Below are 16,956 nucleotides of genomic sequence, written 5' to 3'. Positions count from 1 at the left end.
GATCATAGTGGATCTGGCTGGAAGGTAGTTAAACCTTGGAGGAAAAGGAAGATTGGGACTGTCATAAATGGTCTTGTGTTCCAGGGTGAAGTCTTATTAAATGTGAAGAGTGAATACTGAAGAAATGCCAAACCTCTCAAAAAAAAAAAAAAAAAAAAATAATAATAATAATAATAATAAAAGAATTAGAGAATTATAAGGTAACAAGCAAAACAGTCACTGGATTAAGGTATGGCTATCTGGAAAGAATCACAAATTAAAGTAATTCGTGTAAAGGAGTAAACGGCCTATCTGCTAATCGTTTACAATTGATTGTCCCCTACGGAAAGGTACATGAAGAAATGGGAGATTTAGTTCCGCGAGGTTTTCAGCCAACACTGGTACTGGTCCACAGGCTGTGTGCATGTCAGACACTGGGTTTGAAAGCAGGAGGAAGGCAGCTGCTGACTGGGTGGCACTGCCTGGGGCCCCGGGTGTGTGCCATGGAGGAGGGCATCCAGCGCCTGGAAAAGGACACCGCACCTGGAGGACGGCCCTGGGGACAAAGGACACCTTCCTTGGGGACTAAGAGTCTGGGGATGGGAGCTTCAGGGGCAGGAGTGCGGGAAGGCGCATGTTTCAAGGGAGCTGCGAGGCCCTCGTGAAGAGGAATCCCCTTTTCCTCCCGAGCCGTGGCCGGGCTGGGTGGGGAGCGCAGTTCCAGGGGTAGCAGGAAGGGACTACGGGATCCCCGGGGCCGGGCTCTTACCCCGCCGCGCCGCAGGCCCACGTGTCCTCCCCGGCGTCCTCTCCCAGTGCGCCGCCCCGAGGTCCGGGCGCCCTCTCGGCCTCGGCCTTCCTGCAGCGGAGCGACAGAGAGGGCAGCGGGCGGCGGGCGGTCTCGAACCCAGCCTGGGCGGCGGTGCAGGGCCTGCGAAGCCGGCGGGCCGGCGCAGGGGTGGGAGTCGCGCCCGGGGCCCAGGCCGGGCCCAGAGAAGCCTGCCGGGGCCGGGGCTGCGGCTCCGCGGGCTTCCCCACCGGCCGGGTCGTCCGGCAACGACCAGCGAGCCGGGGCACCCGGGCAGGCCCCGCGTTCCACCAGGTCCACCGGTATTCGCGGGCCGCGGGGTAGCCGGCGGCCGCCCAGGCGCGGAGCCTCTCGGGGGTCACCCGGCCGCTGAGCCCGCGGGCCGCACGACGCCGCCGGGGCAGGACACCGAGCCTCAGGCCCGGTCCCTGCGCCCCGCCCGGCCCCCTCCGGGGCTGCTGCGCAGCCCACTCGGCCATCCTGGCCTGGAGGGGCCGCCCAGGGGCCTCGCGCCAAAGCCTGCGCCTCCCGGAGCCCTCCGGAGCCTTCTCGGGCTTTCCCCCAGGCGTCCTGGACCTTCTGGTGCCTTTCTGGGCCTTGCTGGGCTTCTTGACTCTCCCGGGGCCCTTTCCGAGGCCTCCCGGCCCTTCCCTGGGCCTCTCCAGCCTGAACGCTCCGCGAGGCGGCCAGTAGGCCTCTGGCACCCAGGCCTGGCCCACCCGCCTCCGCCCCACCGCCTGCGCTCATCAAGCCAGGAGCACTGCCCCGTGTTTCTCCAGACTAAGCTAGAGGTGTTGATATATGTAAAGTTATATCTATGCTTGTACAATATATTAAATGATTAACATAGAAGAAGAGGCATCTTTGTTGACACCAAGCAGACTACTGGTCAATTTTAGGTCTGTCATCAGCCTTTCAATAGGAAGAACAAAACATGATTTTTTTTTAATGTAGAGGATACATTTAAATCACAGAGCCCAATTTTGTACCCCTAAATGCATATCTCTTATTACAGCTCCATGAAATCAGTGGAGGGGTGGGGGAAGAGTATCTCTGTATCTAGTCAGATATATCTAGATAGCTATCTCCCCCACCTTCAACAGTTTGTTAGAAAAATTTAAAATTAATTATATATATAAGTACAACTACAACTGATTGATATAGAGATAATTTTTAAACACAATTATATATTTAAGTACAGCAAATGAATACTAAACATTATTTTGGGGGGATGAGATCATGGCCATGCCCCTTTGAGAGTCTCCCTGTAAAAATACATTTATTTACCAGATGTTGAACACAATTTCAAGGGTTTCTCAGGTCTTTGATCCCTGACTCCTGTCCCTTTTCTCTGCATTTCCATTTTCTCTTCAGAAAGACCTTCCTTTTAAAGAAGCCCTTCCCACCTACCACCTACCTTATTCTATTTCATGACACTCTGTTTTATTTACTTCTTCGTACTCCTCATAGTCTTGCTAATTCTGTTTACTTGTTTGTTTTTGTATTGTCTGTCTCTCCCCAGTATAATATAAAAGTCCATGGGGGCAGGTGCCTTGCCTATCTAGTTCATTTCTATATCCCCAACCCTTTAAAACTGTGCTGGGCACACAGTAGAAGCACGATCCATGTAAGTAAATGAACCTCATTCCTTGCAGGCTCCCTGGAGGTTTCCCTTCTAGGCGCCCTCCTCCTTCAGCTGTTCTCCGTACTGCTGCTCTAAAATACAGACCTGCCCAACTGCCTCCTAATGTCTCAAGAAGGAAACCCAAATTCTGCAGCCATCCTTTAGGTACCTGCTCATCACCCTTCCAGCACCCACTACATATCAAGCACATCGGACATCGCACAATTTTCCTAAGCACTCTCCTCCAGGGCATAAATCAGTTACTCTTCCTATAATAGTACCTCCTTTTTATTTCTCAACCTGTCAAGTTCTAGTCATATAGTTCTAACTCACAAGTCATTTTTCTTGACTACTCAGGAAGAGTAAATTGCTAGAAAAAATACAAAAAGAAAAAGAAAACATGAGTAAATTGCTATCTCCTCCAAGATCCTTACTTCATTATAATAATTATTCATTTACAATATCTCATTCTCTTTCAACACCTTGAAGGTATTATTAACCCATATTCTATCTAACAGAGTGCCTGGCAGGTACTGTAGTAGGTACGGCACTCCATAAATGTTTGAATTGATTTAATTATTGCAAAAATAGGATTTTCTGGAATGTATGGTGTGATGACTATAGGCCAGGCATGGTGTGGAACATTTCATATGGATTAAACAAGGTATATGCCTAATAATCCAATGAAGCAGGTACCACTAGTTATTCCTTTATTTATTTATTTATTTTGAGACAGGGTCTCTCTCTGTTACCCAGGCTGGAGCGTAATGGTGTGATCTCGGCTCACTGCAACCTTCGCTTCTCAGGTTCAAGCAATTCTTCTGCCTCAGCCTCCCTAGTAGGTGAGATTACAGGCACCCACCACCACGCCTATTTTTTGTATTTTTAGTAGTGATGGATTTCACCGTGCTGGCCACGCTGGTCTCAAACACCTGATCTTAGGTGATTTGCCCCCCTCGGCCTCCCAAAGTGCTGGGAATACAGGCGTGAGCCACTGCGCCCGGCCTAGTTATTCCTATTTTATAATTGAGTAACCTGAGCCTTAGATGTATTATGTAACCTTTCTCAACTTAAAATTACTAGAAAAATTGTGAATGGGAGTAAATATTGGGGTCCATGTATTCCCAGCTAATGGTTTTTACAGACGTTCTTGAAACAGAAATTATGTGTGCTTGTGTGTGAATTCCACAGACCTGGCTTACACATTTCCTATCTTCCTTGCTTTATGTTTCTATTCATGCCATTTTCTTTTGTTTCAGAACTCAAACTGATTCCTGATCCCTTAGAGTCCTTCTGAGATTTGTCATCCATAAATACATCCTCTAAGTTTTTTTTCTTAACAAAACTTATTCTTAAAAATGTTCCTTTCCCTTTCTCTGGAGACTTTTGAATGCTTTGACATCAGCATCAAAATCGTGGCTGGCCCTCCCCTCACTGCTAAATGTGCATGGCTCTGGTGGTGTGCAATATAAAAGCAACAACTTGGAAATGGTGCCCTCTCCAAACCTGTGGGTCTGATCTGGTTCTGGCCCAGCATAGGGGGTTGGACAGTGGGTCATTTTCTACAGCAGCTCAGATCCAGCTTAACATCAATCCCAAGGCCAAAGAGAATGCACTTTCCTTCTGTTGGGGCTTGGTAAACAGCACCCCAACTTCAGAAATAGCCTCAGAAGCAGAAGTTTTTCTCTGATCTTCTGCCTTCCTGTCTCTCAGTCCCAGTCTCCCTCCAAGGCTAGCCAGAGAAACTAGAATCCCTTTCTCCAATGCAGGTTACAGAAATCAGAATGGTTTTTCCCCAAAGCCAGCCATAAAACCTAAAAATATGACTCCAATTTTCCCTTGGCCTTTCTGTGTAAAAACTGGCCATAAAAAAATTACCTGACCTACCTTGTTTGACTGTAGGTCATAAGACCCCCATTTCAGAGAGGGCCCTGCCCCATATCCAGAAGAAAGGAATGCTGCTCAGAGAGGCCAAGAAGAATCCAGATAGACAGGCCTTGCTGGGTTCCCCACTCAGGCTGTTAGCACCAGATCAGACCCTTTTTGTCCAATCATCTTTCTACAGAGCTGTCCATACTTTGTTGAACCGAAGCATAAACATGGAGACTCTCCCCTATATTTCTGAGTTTTTATTCTGTATGATGTGTACACACATGCTAAATATATTTGTATGCCGTTTCCCCAGTTACTCTGCCTTTTGCAAGTTGATTTTTCAGCAAATTTCAGAGAGCCAAGCCCTTAGTCCCTACACCTCCAGCTATCTCGTGGCTATGCTGAGGATTCAGTTTTTAGCGGTATTCTCAGCTTGGCTTACTTTAAACCTGCACCTCGTTAGCTGATCCCAAGTGAAACCACAGTAGGAATGAGGCAGATGCTCTCTATCTCAGGCATTTAACAAGCTCTTAAGTTAATTACAAGGGAGGCAGGCTAAGGAGACAAAGGCAAGCCTTGGGCTAGTCAGTAAGTAGTCCAGTAAGCACAGCTTGCTGTCCACCTCAGTTTCTCCTCCTATAACAAAGGCCGTGACATTGACTACCACATAACTACTTTGGAAAGCACCTTGACATACATTCCTTTTCATTGTCCTGGGTTATGCAAAGACATGTCAGTAGCAACATTACTTAGTTTCTAATTATTCTGGAGGGAAAAGTCGTCTTTTTCAGTCTACCTCCTTCAGTATCTTTCACGTTTTGATATTACCCATGCATCTGCCCTCATCTCCCTTTGTTTTTCTTTTTAGAATTGCCAAGGTCATGGCTAATCCCACTCTTTCGCCCAGGCGAAAGAGTGCAGTGGTGCGATTTTGGTTCACTGCAATCTCTGCCTCCCAGGTTCAAGTAATTCTCCTGTCTCAGCCTCCCAAGTTGCTGGGACCACAGGCACTTGCCATCACGCCCGGCTAATTTTTTTGTATTTTTAGTAGAGTTGCGAGTTCACCATATTGGTCAGGCTGGTCTTGAACTTCTGACCTCAGGTGATCCACTCTCCTCAGCCTCTCAAAGTCCTAGGATTATAGACTTGAGCCACCATACCCACCCTACAGCAGAATTTTGTTCAATATAATTATGCAACATTTTCTGAAAGTCAGGACAATATTTTCTAAATAATATTTTTGTTCTCAAATAAGATGCTAAGTCAGTGGGAAACATTTCAATTCAATTATGGGCAACTTGTATTTAGCATACGGTTTAGCGATCTAGTCTTTTGTTTTTCTTTTTTGAGCAACTGCTTTGTCTTTCAGCAGTGGCAAATTTATCCTGATTTAGAACTCTATTCTATGAGCATTCATCCTCAATATCCTTTCTTGTGTTTGTATAATTCCTTTTTAAGAAATATATATTCAAATATTTATAATTTGAAGTTTTAAAAATTAATCTTTAATACTCGGCTCCCATAGCAATGTCTTATTTGAAAGGCCATCATTTTGTTGGAAAAATATGGGAAATATTGTTTAAAAACTATTTATTCCTGGAACCAATGTGATAGTGATGGATATGAACATATTTCCAAAAGGAAGCAAAATAAACACATCAATCAGTGAATTCCACATCTGCATATGCTGCAGCTAGTACTTTTGAATAAATTCTCAAGCATATAATTTCTCCTTTAAGACTTGATTTCTGCAATTTGAATTGCTTCATAAGCCTTTCTATCCTTCAGATGCCTATACTCTGTAACTATATTTTCCTAGCGTTATGTCACAAATTCACTTTAAATTTTGGTTAAAGTTTCAGCGTCAGAACTTACTTTCTGGTGCCGGGAAAGGTGTAGCTTGGATCCCCTTTCTGGTCGTCAGACCCCTCCCACCTCATTTGTTGTGAATGGAACACTTTCTTTAGAATGCTTTCCTTTAAAAACTTGGAGATAATCTTCTCTATTCGAACATTGCTGAACACCTTGCCTTTTGGAAGCCAGATGATCTTGTCATATCATCCATGGCAGTGGGGAAGGGGGAGGTATTCAGGAGACACAGAAACCCTCTTAGGAACAGAAAAAGGAATTACGTTTACCTAAAAGTCATGAATAAAAGATCAGCCTAACTAGAAAAACAACCTAGAGTCTTGCAGCTGCTGCGCTGCGGGATCAATTTAGTTAATAATACACTGCTGGCACCTACGCGGGCTGCTGGCCCAGCGTGCGGCTCTCATCACAAGAAAAGACTTGGGAGAAAATAATAACATATTAGAAGCCCAGTTTTGAAAAGGTAAATCTATTAGCCAGTGAATAATAGAACTGGAAATAAGAGGAATACAAAACAAAATACAAAATGAAAGCATTTGTTCCATCAAAGAATATTAGCACCATGGGCTGAGACCTGGTTGACTCAGATCAAGATCACACAGCTGGTTAGCAGCAGAATATTTGCCAAGTGTCATTCATGATGGATGTCTCCCATCCTGAACAGTGTTCTTTAACCATACCATAATTAGAGAAAACGAATAAGACTGATTCCTAGAAGCGTTAATTCATTGGAAAAAAATACATATATGTATATATTTCCATCTGATAGTTTATTTAAAAACAAAATTTAGGCCAGGTGCGGTGGCTCACACTTGTAATCCCAGCACTTTGGGAAGCTGAGGCAGGCAGATCACAAAGTCAGGAGTTTGAGACCAGCCTGGCCAACACAGTGACACCCCGTCTCTACTAAAAATACAAAAATTAGCTGGGCGTGGTGGCAGGCGCCTATAATCCTAGCTGCTCTGGAGACTGAGGCAGGAAAATTGCTTAAACCGGGAGGCAGATGTTGCAGTGAGCCGAGATCATGCCACTGCACTCCATCCAGCCCGGGTGACAGAGCTAGACTCCGTCTCAAAAAAAAAAATAAAATAAATTAATAATTGTGACCTACTTCAGATTTCAGCCAAGGTCAGCATGAGTCAGGTAACTATAAACATTCCATCAGTTGCTATTGAGTGCAGTGACTAAGAACATATGAGCCAATTTACATGGAATGTAAAGAATTACATTTTAGTAGATCACTTCCTTGGCATGTTGAATGGCCAACATGGTTTGTTCTTTGCTATTTATATAAATGAAGGTTTAGAGGAATGCACTCAACTTTGCTTGAAAGAAAGAAGCTGGGGATATGTCTTCTAGCTGCCAGAATATTCTACCCCCTTTCTCCCCACCAAAACGCCTGTAAAATTATGAGAATCACACTGAATTCAAATGGTTCTTGTTGGTTATGTAACATATTTTAAATATGTACTTGCATTTAAAGTATATTATTTTCATTTTTTAAAGTTTTACTTTTTGAGTCTGCAGGTTGAAAGGTAAGAAATGGGATGGGCCAGACGCAGTGGCTTTCGCCTATAATCACAGCACTCTGGGGGGCTGAGGCGAGAGGATTGCTTGAGGTCAGGAGACCAGCCTGGCAACATAGCAAGACCCTATCTAGGCTGAGGTGCGAGGATTGCTTAAACTCAGGAGGTGGAGGCTACAGTGAGCTGTGACCACACCACTGCACTCCAGCCTGGGCCATAGAGCAAAATTCTGTCTCTTATTAAAAAAATATATATATATATATATATATATATATATATATGGCCAGGCGTGGTGGCTCACGCCTGTAATCCAAGCACTTTGGAGGCCAAGGCAGGCGGATCACCTGAGGTCGAGAGTTCAGACCAGTCTGACCAACATGGTGAAACCCCATCTTAAAAAAAAAAAAAATATATATATATATATATATATATGAATGGAATTTTATATCTGCTGCTCTGGCCACTAAAGTATCATATGATATAATCATAATGCTTTAATAGTCTTGGCCAAAGGTTTTTAAGGTTGGTAAAAAGCTGGCCCACGCTCCCGGGTTTGCCATAGCATGCCATAGCGTGCTAGGCTCACAAGCCTTCTCTGCTTCTCACCAACCTGCAGTGTGGTTCTCCAGCTGGTTCATGAAGGGTAGAGCAATTATGGGGAAGCTGGCTCCTGGTGGTGCACGCTGAAATCTAAAAGTAGCTGTAACAAACCCTATTATTTGCATTTTTGTTCCAAATCTGATACTAGTTCTTGGCAGCTTTTAGCTTGTTCTGGGCTGTGCTATCAATTGTGGTTATTTTAGGCCAGGCGTGGTGACTCATGCCTGTAATCCCAGCACTGTGGAAGGCTAAGGCGAGTGGATCATGCGGTCAGGAGTTCGAGGCAAGCCTGCCAAGATGGTGAAACCCTGTCTCTACTAAAAATACAAAAATTAGCCGGGCACAGTGGCAGATGCCTGTAATCCCAGCTACTCGGGAGGCTGAGGCAGGAGAATTGCTTGAGCCCAGAAGGTGGAGGTTGCAGTGAGCCAGGATCACGCCACTGCACTCTAGCCTGGGCAACAGAGGAAGACTCCATCTCAAAAAAAAAAGTGTGGTGATTTAAGATTATTTAATACTTCTATTGTTCTCTGCTTTTTGGTCTACAATGGAGAATGGCTTCTAATGGGAAAGCTCTGGTTGAGCATTGTTTACTTTGTTTTCTGTGGATAAGAGCATAAGAAGCAGTTTGGCTTCTTACCTGTGTTAATCGGGGCATTTCCTCAGTTGTGGACGATGAAGCTCTTTCCTCGGTTCTGCTAAGAACTGTGCTGATGTAACTACTCTCTCTTGAGGCCTCGTAGGTCTGTGGAGCCTTAATTAGGTACATACAGGGAGGAAGACTTCTACAAAGTACCAGATGGGAAAATATCACTGGATATTTGCGCCCTCACTTTCCCCTCTTCCTTTTAGCAAAGCTCTCAGTTTTCCCCAGAAATTGTCCACGTCCAGACACAAGAGTGAAGTTTCTGCCAAAAGTCCCCGAATGACTTGGCAGGATATTTTCAATGGGCTGATTTCCTCTGCTTTGAATGGAGGATGAGCACGCTGGGTTCCAGACCAATACCTGGGCCATTGTGACTCTCAGAATCCCGGGCAATAAGAGGTCAGAAAGTCCATTCCACCTCGGCTTGGAGACAGAGGAAAGCTTGCCGGGAGAACAATTGCAAGCCCCCCCGCCCTCATGTTCTCGGTTTGTTCTTCTCTGTGACGCCACCGGCCATCATGAGAACAGCCAGCAGCAGATCCAGCGTGATAAAATTTTCACTCCTTGACAAGTGTGAGAAACCGAAAAACTATGCCCAGCCAGAAGTTTTATGTCACACCTTTGAGGCGCTGTCTAACCTCCACAAGCTGCTTCCCAATCACCTGGTGGAGAAGCTTTATTCCTACAAGAGTGAAGAGGACAAGAAAAAATGTACGTGGGTAGAGGGTAGGCGTGAGTTCTTTTCAGTAAGCATACACTTTATCTTGACACAAACTGCCAGTACTTTTAGCCACAGTTAAGAGCTTACTCTTTATTTTATTTAGTTTATTATTTTTTTCACACGGGGGGGGGCGGTCTCACTTTATTCCCCAGGCTGGAGGGCAGGGTTGCAATTGAGGAAGGAGAGTCCTTCCTCTTAAAGCTTCTAAGACCACTTCCCCTTAGCCTTGCATTTCAAAAGAAGAAAAAGTTGAAAATAGAAGGCACAAGGTCAGTGGAGGAGGCAAAACCGGTGCCACTAGCTGGACTGGAGGTTAAGGATCAACACCCCCCCACCCTCCCTCCACCTGCCCCCACCTGCCCCCACCTTCCCCCACCTCTCCCCGCCCCAGTTCCTATCTTATGTATAGATCACAGGCATGGTGTGGAGGAATCTTCCCCGGAAGGCATTGTCCTTGCTTAATCACGATTAGACCCCCACCTAAGTCACGCACCCCTCACTTACCTCATCGATCACGACCTTCTCACATGTACCCTCTAAGACTGTGAGCCTTTAAAAGAGGCCAGGATTTTCTTGTTGGGGATCTCAGTTCTTGAGACTGGAGTCTGCTGAGACTCCCGGCCAAATAAAAAGCCACTTCCTTCGAAGGTTTGTTCGCGGCCGCTCCTGCTTTACCATAATCGTGGCTCACCGCAGCTTTAAACTCCTGGGCTCATGTGATCCTCCCACCTCGACCTCCGCAGTAGCTGGGACTCTAGGCAAATTGCCACTGCAGTGTCTAATTTTTAAATTTTTTGTAAGGATGTCCCCCCCCCAACCTCCATGGTGCCCAGGCTGGTCTCAAACTGCCAAGCTTAAGTGGTCCACGTGCCTTTGCCTCCAAAGTGCTTGGATTCGAGGTGGGAGCCCTTGCACCCAGCCAGAACTTGTTCTTTACGTTGCAGGTGTGATTCGTCCTCCAGGCACATGTCCCCATCCATGGACTTCCGTATTCTGGAATTTACTCATGTGCTGAATAACCATTGCTTCTTCATGTTCCTTTTGCAGAAATAGTCTTTTGTGAGCCAAGTTAGGCCTAACCCTACTCTTTAGACAAAGCTCACCTGTGGGACAATGGAAAGGGTACCAAGAGGGAAAGGCAGCTACGTTTATAATTTAAGCTTTAGATTTTATTTTAAGATTAGGGAGAGAACTTTCAAGTGGAAAGTCAAGTTTTGAACTTTGTTCCTTTGCTCTGTTTCCTGCTATTCCTCCCTCCCGTGGCCATGATTGCACCCAGAAGAAGCTGGATATATTCTTTCCTCCTGGGGATTATAAGCAAACTGTACTTTTTGCAGTTTGGAGTGGCCTGCCACTCCTGAAATTCTGTCAGGGTCATTGATAAGGGGGGCGATTTGCAGAATTGGGTGGAGTCTGCTTTCTGAATTGTTCCTGCTTAAGTGGAGGGCAAAGGTAGCGGCAGCCACCTGTGCTCATGAACTTCAAAAACAAAAAAGCAGCTGCCATAGAGATTAAGTTGCAATTCTGAGGCCGGGCGAGGTGGCTCCTGCTTGTAATCCCAGCACTTTGGGAGGCCAAGGCGGGCAGATCATCTGAGTTCAGGAGTTCAAGACCAACCTGGCCAAGCTGGTGAAACCCCATCTCTACAAAAATACAAAAATTAGCAGAGCATGATGGCGGGTGCCTGAAATCCCAGCTACTCTGGAGGTTGAGGCAGGAGAATGCTTGAACCCAAGAGGCAGAAGTTGCGTGAGCCGATATTGCGCCACTGCACTCCAGCCTGGCGACAGAGCAAGACTCCTTCTCAAAAAAAAAAAAAAAAAAAGACACAGTTTCGGGATGAAAGATAGGTATTGGTGTAATGATTTTAAACCATGATGGCAAATTTGGCCATTTCTATTCTGAGAAATCCCTACCCCCTGAATCCAGAGTATTGTGAATCAATCCTAATATCCAGATTACATTACACATTACATAAAGCGCACTCATAAATCATCAAGAAAAATATAAGTAACCTTATAGAATAAATATATGGACAGGCAATTCACAGGATTTAACTACAGATCATCAATAAGCATAAAAGGTGTTCAAACACTCTGGTCATCAACGAAGTAAAAGACACATCAAGGAGATATTTTTAGGCCGGGTGCTGTGGCTCATGCCTGTAATCCCGGGAGACTGAGGCGGGCAGATCCTGAGGCCAGCCTGACCTATGTGGTGATACCCCGTCTCTACTAAAGATACTAAAAAATTAGCTGGGTGTGGTGGCACACATTTATAATCCCAGCTACTCAGGTGGCTGAGGCAGGAGAATTGCTTGACCTGGGATCACGCCAAGATCGCGCCATTACACTCCAACCTGGGTGACAGGGTAAGACTTTGTCTCAAAAAAATAATAATAAAATAAAAAAGAGATTATTTATTTATTTATTATTATTTTTAAAGATGGGATTTCACCATATTGACCAGGCTGGTCTTGAACTCCTGACCTCAGGTGATCCACCCACCTCGGCCTCCCAAAGTGCTAGGATTACAGGCATGAGCCACTGCGCCCGGTCAAGGAGATATTTTTAGACCATGATATCAGTCAAATTTAGAATGATTAGATATGAATATGAACATGTGGAAAAGTTAGCACTTTCTCACACTATTAAAGGCATCCTAATGGATTCAGGCTTTTTTTGGTGGGGACGGAGTCTCACTCTGTCTCCAGGCTGGAGTACAATGGTGTGATCTCGGCTCACCGCAACCTCCGACTCCCAGGTTCAAGCGATGCTTCTACCTCAGCCTCCAGAGTAGCTGGGATTACAGGCGCCTGCCACCACGCCCAGCTAATTTTGTATTTTTAGTAGAGATGAGGTTTCTCCATGTTGGTCAGGCTAGTCTCAAACTCCCAACCTCAGGCGATCCTCCCGCCTGGGCCTCCCAAGCTGGGATTACAGGAGTGAGCCATCACGCCTGGCCTGATACAGGCTTTGTGAAGGAAAACTTGGAAGTCTGTCAAAATTTCAAACGTATTTTAAGGGCTTATTGAGGCTGAACTTGGTAGAAAGTAAGCAGAAGATAATTTTCTTTTTTTCTCACAGCTCCCCCTTCTGACCCATTCTGTTGACCCTTTCCTCACCTGGGTGAAATTACAGGTAGATCTCATAGCTTTCCTGGTCATACTCATATAATACAAAGTCCACTCTAATCCAAACCTTAAACTCTCATCTACTTTAAAATCTCTCTGCTCCCCGCTGCTCTGGTCTTATTTAGACTCAGAAACCAGGTGAGTTTCTTTTCTCTGACCTTGCTCCAACCCCTCCCTCACTGGCTTCTGTTAGGTTGATGGGGGTGGGGGTGGGGGCGTTGGGGTGAGGAGCTGTGGAGTTTTTTCAGATGGTAAAATCTTAGGTTGTGGTCTGGCATTTGTACCCTCTGGGAGTGGCAGCTGTCAAAAGCGGAGTGTCTCCCGGGGGGGGGGGGGTTGTGTGGGTTCTTTGGCAATTCCCCAGGCTGACAGTTTTCACAGCCTCCTGCTGACATTTCTTCTCTCCCATCCCGCCAGGTGCCTTAGTCTATTTGGGCCTCTATAACAAAATACGGTAGCCTGGAACTGGGGCAGTGGCTTACGCCTATAATCCCAGCACTTTGGGAGGCAGAGGCGGGCAGATCACCTGAGATCAGGAGTTCAAGACCAGCCTGACCAACATGGTGGAAGCCCGTCTCTACTAAAAATACAAAAATTAGCCGGTGTGGTGGCAGGTACCTGTAATCCCCGATACTCGAGAGGCTGAGGCAGGAGAATCGCTTGAACCTTGGAGGCGGAGGCTGCAGTGAGCCGAGATCATGCCGTTGCACTCCAGCCTGGGCAAGAAGAGTGAGACTCCATCTCAAAACAACAGCAGCAATAACAATAACAACAATACATACTGTAGACTGGGTAGCTTATAAACAGAAAAACTTATTTCTAATGGTTCTGGAGACTGGGAAGTTTAACATCAAGGCAGATACCATGTCTGGAGAAAACTTTCTGGCTCATAGAGGGCAACTTCTGCTGCATCCTCACAAGGGGGAAGGGGCGGGGGTCTCCCTCAGCCCTAGTTTATAAGACACCGCCCCCATGACCTGATCCCCTCCCAAAGACCTGCCCACTATGTAATACCATCACCTTGGGGGTTAGGATTTAACACATGAATTTTGAGGGGCACAAAGATTCAGACCATAGCACCGCCTTCCCCAGCTCTTGTATGGTTTACTTCCATCCTGTTTCAACTGAGATTGCATCATCCTTTGATGGAAACCCTCTTGAGATCCTCCTGTTCAAGCAGGCCCCAAACTATTATAGCTGACACTTGAACAACTCATTTAAACTGTGCAGGTCCGCTTACAGGTGGATTTTTTTCAATAAATACATTGGAAATTTTTTTGAAGATTTGCCACAATTCGAAAAAATTCGCAGACCAATTATATAGCCTAGAAATAACAAAAAATTAAGAAAAAGGGAGCTGGATGTGGTGGCTCATGCCCGTAATTCCAGCATTTTGGGAGGCTGGAATTTTGCGTGGATCATTTGAAGTCAGGAGTTTGAGACCAGCCTGAGCAACATGGTGAAATCCATTCTCTACTAAAAATACAAAAATTAGCTGGGTGTGGTGGCTCCTGCCTGTAATCCCAGCTACTTGGGAGGCTGAGTTAGGAGAATCGCTTGAACCTGGGAGGTGGAGGTTGTAGTGAGCTGAGATTGCACCGCTGCACTCCAGCCTGGGCTACAGAGTGAGACTCAAAAGAGAAAAAAGAAAAAGAGTATCATGAATGCATAGAATATATGTAGATATTGGTGTGTTTTATCATTTATTACTGTAAGATGTACACATGCCTCTTAGGAAAAGTTAAAAGTTATAAAAACTTACACACACAAACACTTACGTACTTGGTGCCTTTCACAGTCAAGATAAACGTAAACGAGAGTAAAGACGCAGTATTAGGCTGGGATCAGTGGCTCCCGCCTGTAATCCCAGCACTTTGGGAGTCCCAGGCGGTGGATCATCTGAGGTCAGGAGTTCAAAACCAGCCTGGCCAACATGAAGAAACCACATCTCTACTAAAAATACAAAAATTAGCTGGGCATGGTGGTGCATTCCTGTAATCCCAGCTATTTGGGAGGCTGAGGCGGGAGAATCACTTGAACCCGGAAGGCGGAGGTTGCAGTGAGCTGAGACCATGCCATTGTACTCCATCCTGGGCAACAAGAGCAAAACTCCACCTCAAAGAAAAAAAGATGCAGTATTAAATCATAACGGCATAAAATTAACTGTAGTAATACTGTAGTGCTGTAGTAATCTCATACCACCTCCCGTTGCTCTTGCAGTGAGCTCAAGTGGTGTGAGTATCCACTTAAAATGCCGTGTGATGCTAATCATTTCTGTGCGAGCAGTTCATCTCTGCAGTAAACTGCAGATCACAGTAAAGTGATTTCACAGTCCTCGTGTATTTTTCATGTTTAGTGTAATACCATGAAACTTGACTAACACCATGGGATTCACAAAAGGGCCACTAGTGATGCTGGAAGTACTTCCAAGAAGCAGAGAAGAGTCATGATGTTGTACTTCAGACAGACAATTTATCTTGTAAACAGATGATGTCGACTTATGGTATCAATAAATACACTAATGTCAATGTATTTCTCTTCTTTTTCTTTTTTCTTTTCTTTGTTTTTTTTTGAGACAGAGTCTTCTTGCTCTTTCAGGTTGGAGTGCAATGGCACGATCTCGGCACGCTGCAACCTCTGCCTCCCAGGTTTGAGCAAGTCTCCATCTCAGTCTCCCGAGTAGCTGGGATTACAGGCACCTGCTATCACGCCTGACTAATTTTTGTATTTTTAGTAGAGACGGGGTTTCTCTGTGTTGGTAGGCTAGTCTTGAACTCCTGACCTCAAGCAATGCACTGGCCTCGGCATCCCAAAGGTCTGGGATTACAGGCCCGAGCCACTGTGCCCAGCCTGATTTTCTTAATAGCATTTTCTTGCTTACTTTATTGTAAGAGTGTGATATATAATACATAAGACATATAAAATATGTGTTAATCAACTGTTTATGTTAACAGTAAGGCTTTTGGTGAACAGTAGGCTATTAGTAAAAGTTTTGAGTGAGTCAAAAGTCCAAAAAGTAGCTGAGTGTGGTGGCGTGGTAGGGTGCTATACTACCACGTTCAGCTACTCAAAAGGCTGTGGCAGGAGGATCACTTGAGCCCAGGAGTTCGAGACCAGACTGGGCAACATAGCAAGACTCTTTAACAAAAGAAACTTACATGCTTATTTTCAACTGTGCAGGGGTCAGTGCCCCTAACCTCCATGTTATTCAGTGATCAACTGTATTTTTCAAGGGATTTACATTTTTAAAAATTTTTAAACTTTATTATTTATTTATTTATTTATTTTGAGATGGAGTTTCACTCCGTCACCCAGGCTGAAGTGCGGCACTGTGTTCTCAGCTCACTGCAACCTCCACTTCCCGTGTTCAAGCGATTCTCCTGCCTCAGCCTCCTGCGTAGCTGGGATTACAAGCATGTGCCACCACACCCAGCTAACTTTTGTATTTTAGTAGAGACAGGGTTTCTCCATGTTGGCCAGGTTGATCTCGAACTCCTGACATCAGGTGATCCGCTGCCTCAGCTTCCCAAAGTGCTGGGTTACAGGTGTGAGCCACCATGCCCAGATGCGATTTACATCAAGCCCATAGAAAATCTGTGCCCTTGTCCCCCATACCTTCACCCAGTTGGTGAAAGCACAGTTGGTTTCAACACTGCCTCTTTTCTTTGTGGCCACGGCAGCTGTGATCCCAGCCACTCACCATTGTGTTTCCAGGTGTTATGGGCTCAGCAAGATATATGGAAGTCCCTCAACAAGATATAAGTCCTTTAAGATATACCAAAGTCCTAATCCCCAGTACCCCAGAACGTGACTAGATTTGGAAATAGGGTAGTTACAGAGTGCAGATGTAATTAATTAAACTTAGATGAGGTCATAATAGGTATCAAGTGGGTTCTTCATCCAGTAGGACTGGTGTCCTTATAAGAAGACAGAGACAAGCAGGAGACGGTGGCCTTGTGACAGTAGAGACAGAGATGGGAGCGATACATCCACAGTCAAGGATACCAAAGATTGCAGGCAAACACCAGAAACTAGGGAGAGACAAAGAAAGATTCTCCCCTCAAGGTTTCAAGTATGGCCTTTCGTCTCTGACTTTCAGCCTCCTGAACTGTGAGACAATAAATTTGTTGTTTTAAGTCACACAGTTTGTGACACTGTTATGACAGCCCTAGGAAACT

The 16,956-nt window shown here is 45.4% G+C and overlaps 1 protein-coding gene across 3 annotated transcripts in view; it reads left to right on the top strand.

The window, feature by feature from the left end:
- Positions 1-1,089: 1,089 nt before the first annotated feature.
- The window catches only part of CUNH6orf201 (chromosome unknown C6orf201 homolog), a 74,966-nt gene continuing 59,099 nt past the window's right edge, over positions 1,090-16,956 (top strand). Inside the window, exons 1-2 of one of the 3 annotated variants that reach the window (XR_004260367.1) lie at positions 1,090-1,554; positions 9,256-9,635. Coding sequence is in view for 2 of the 3 variants with exons in the window: in XM_032250054.1 (XP_032105945.1) it covers positions 9,443-9,635 (193 nt within the window). In the remaining variant the exon portion in view is untranslated. Of the gene's footprint in view, positions 1,555-9,255; positions 9,636-16,956 lie in introns of those variants that run through there. The other 2 variants (XM_032250054.1, XM_032250053.1) reach the window with 2 other exon arrangements.

This window comes from Sapajus apella, unplaced genomic scaffold (assembly GCF_009761245.1).
Source record: "Sapajus apella isolate SASKATOON/1434 unplaced genomic scaffold, GSC_monkey_1.0 scaffold70, whole genome shotgun sequence".
NCBI classification, from domain to species: domain Eukaryota; kingdom Metazoa; phylum Chordata; class Mammalia; order Primates; family Cebidae; genus Sapajus; species Sapajus apella.
Note: the sequence above shows the minus strand (reverse complement) of the source record. Positions and strands in the feature narration are given on the sequence as shown.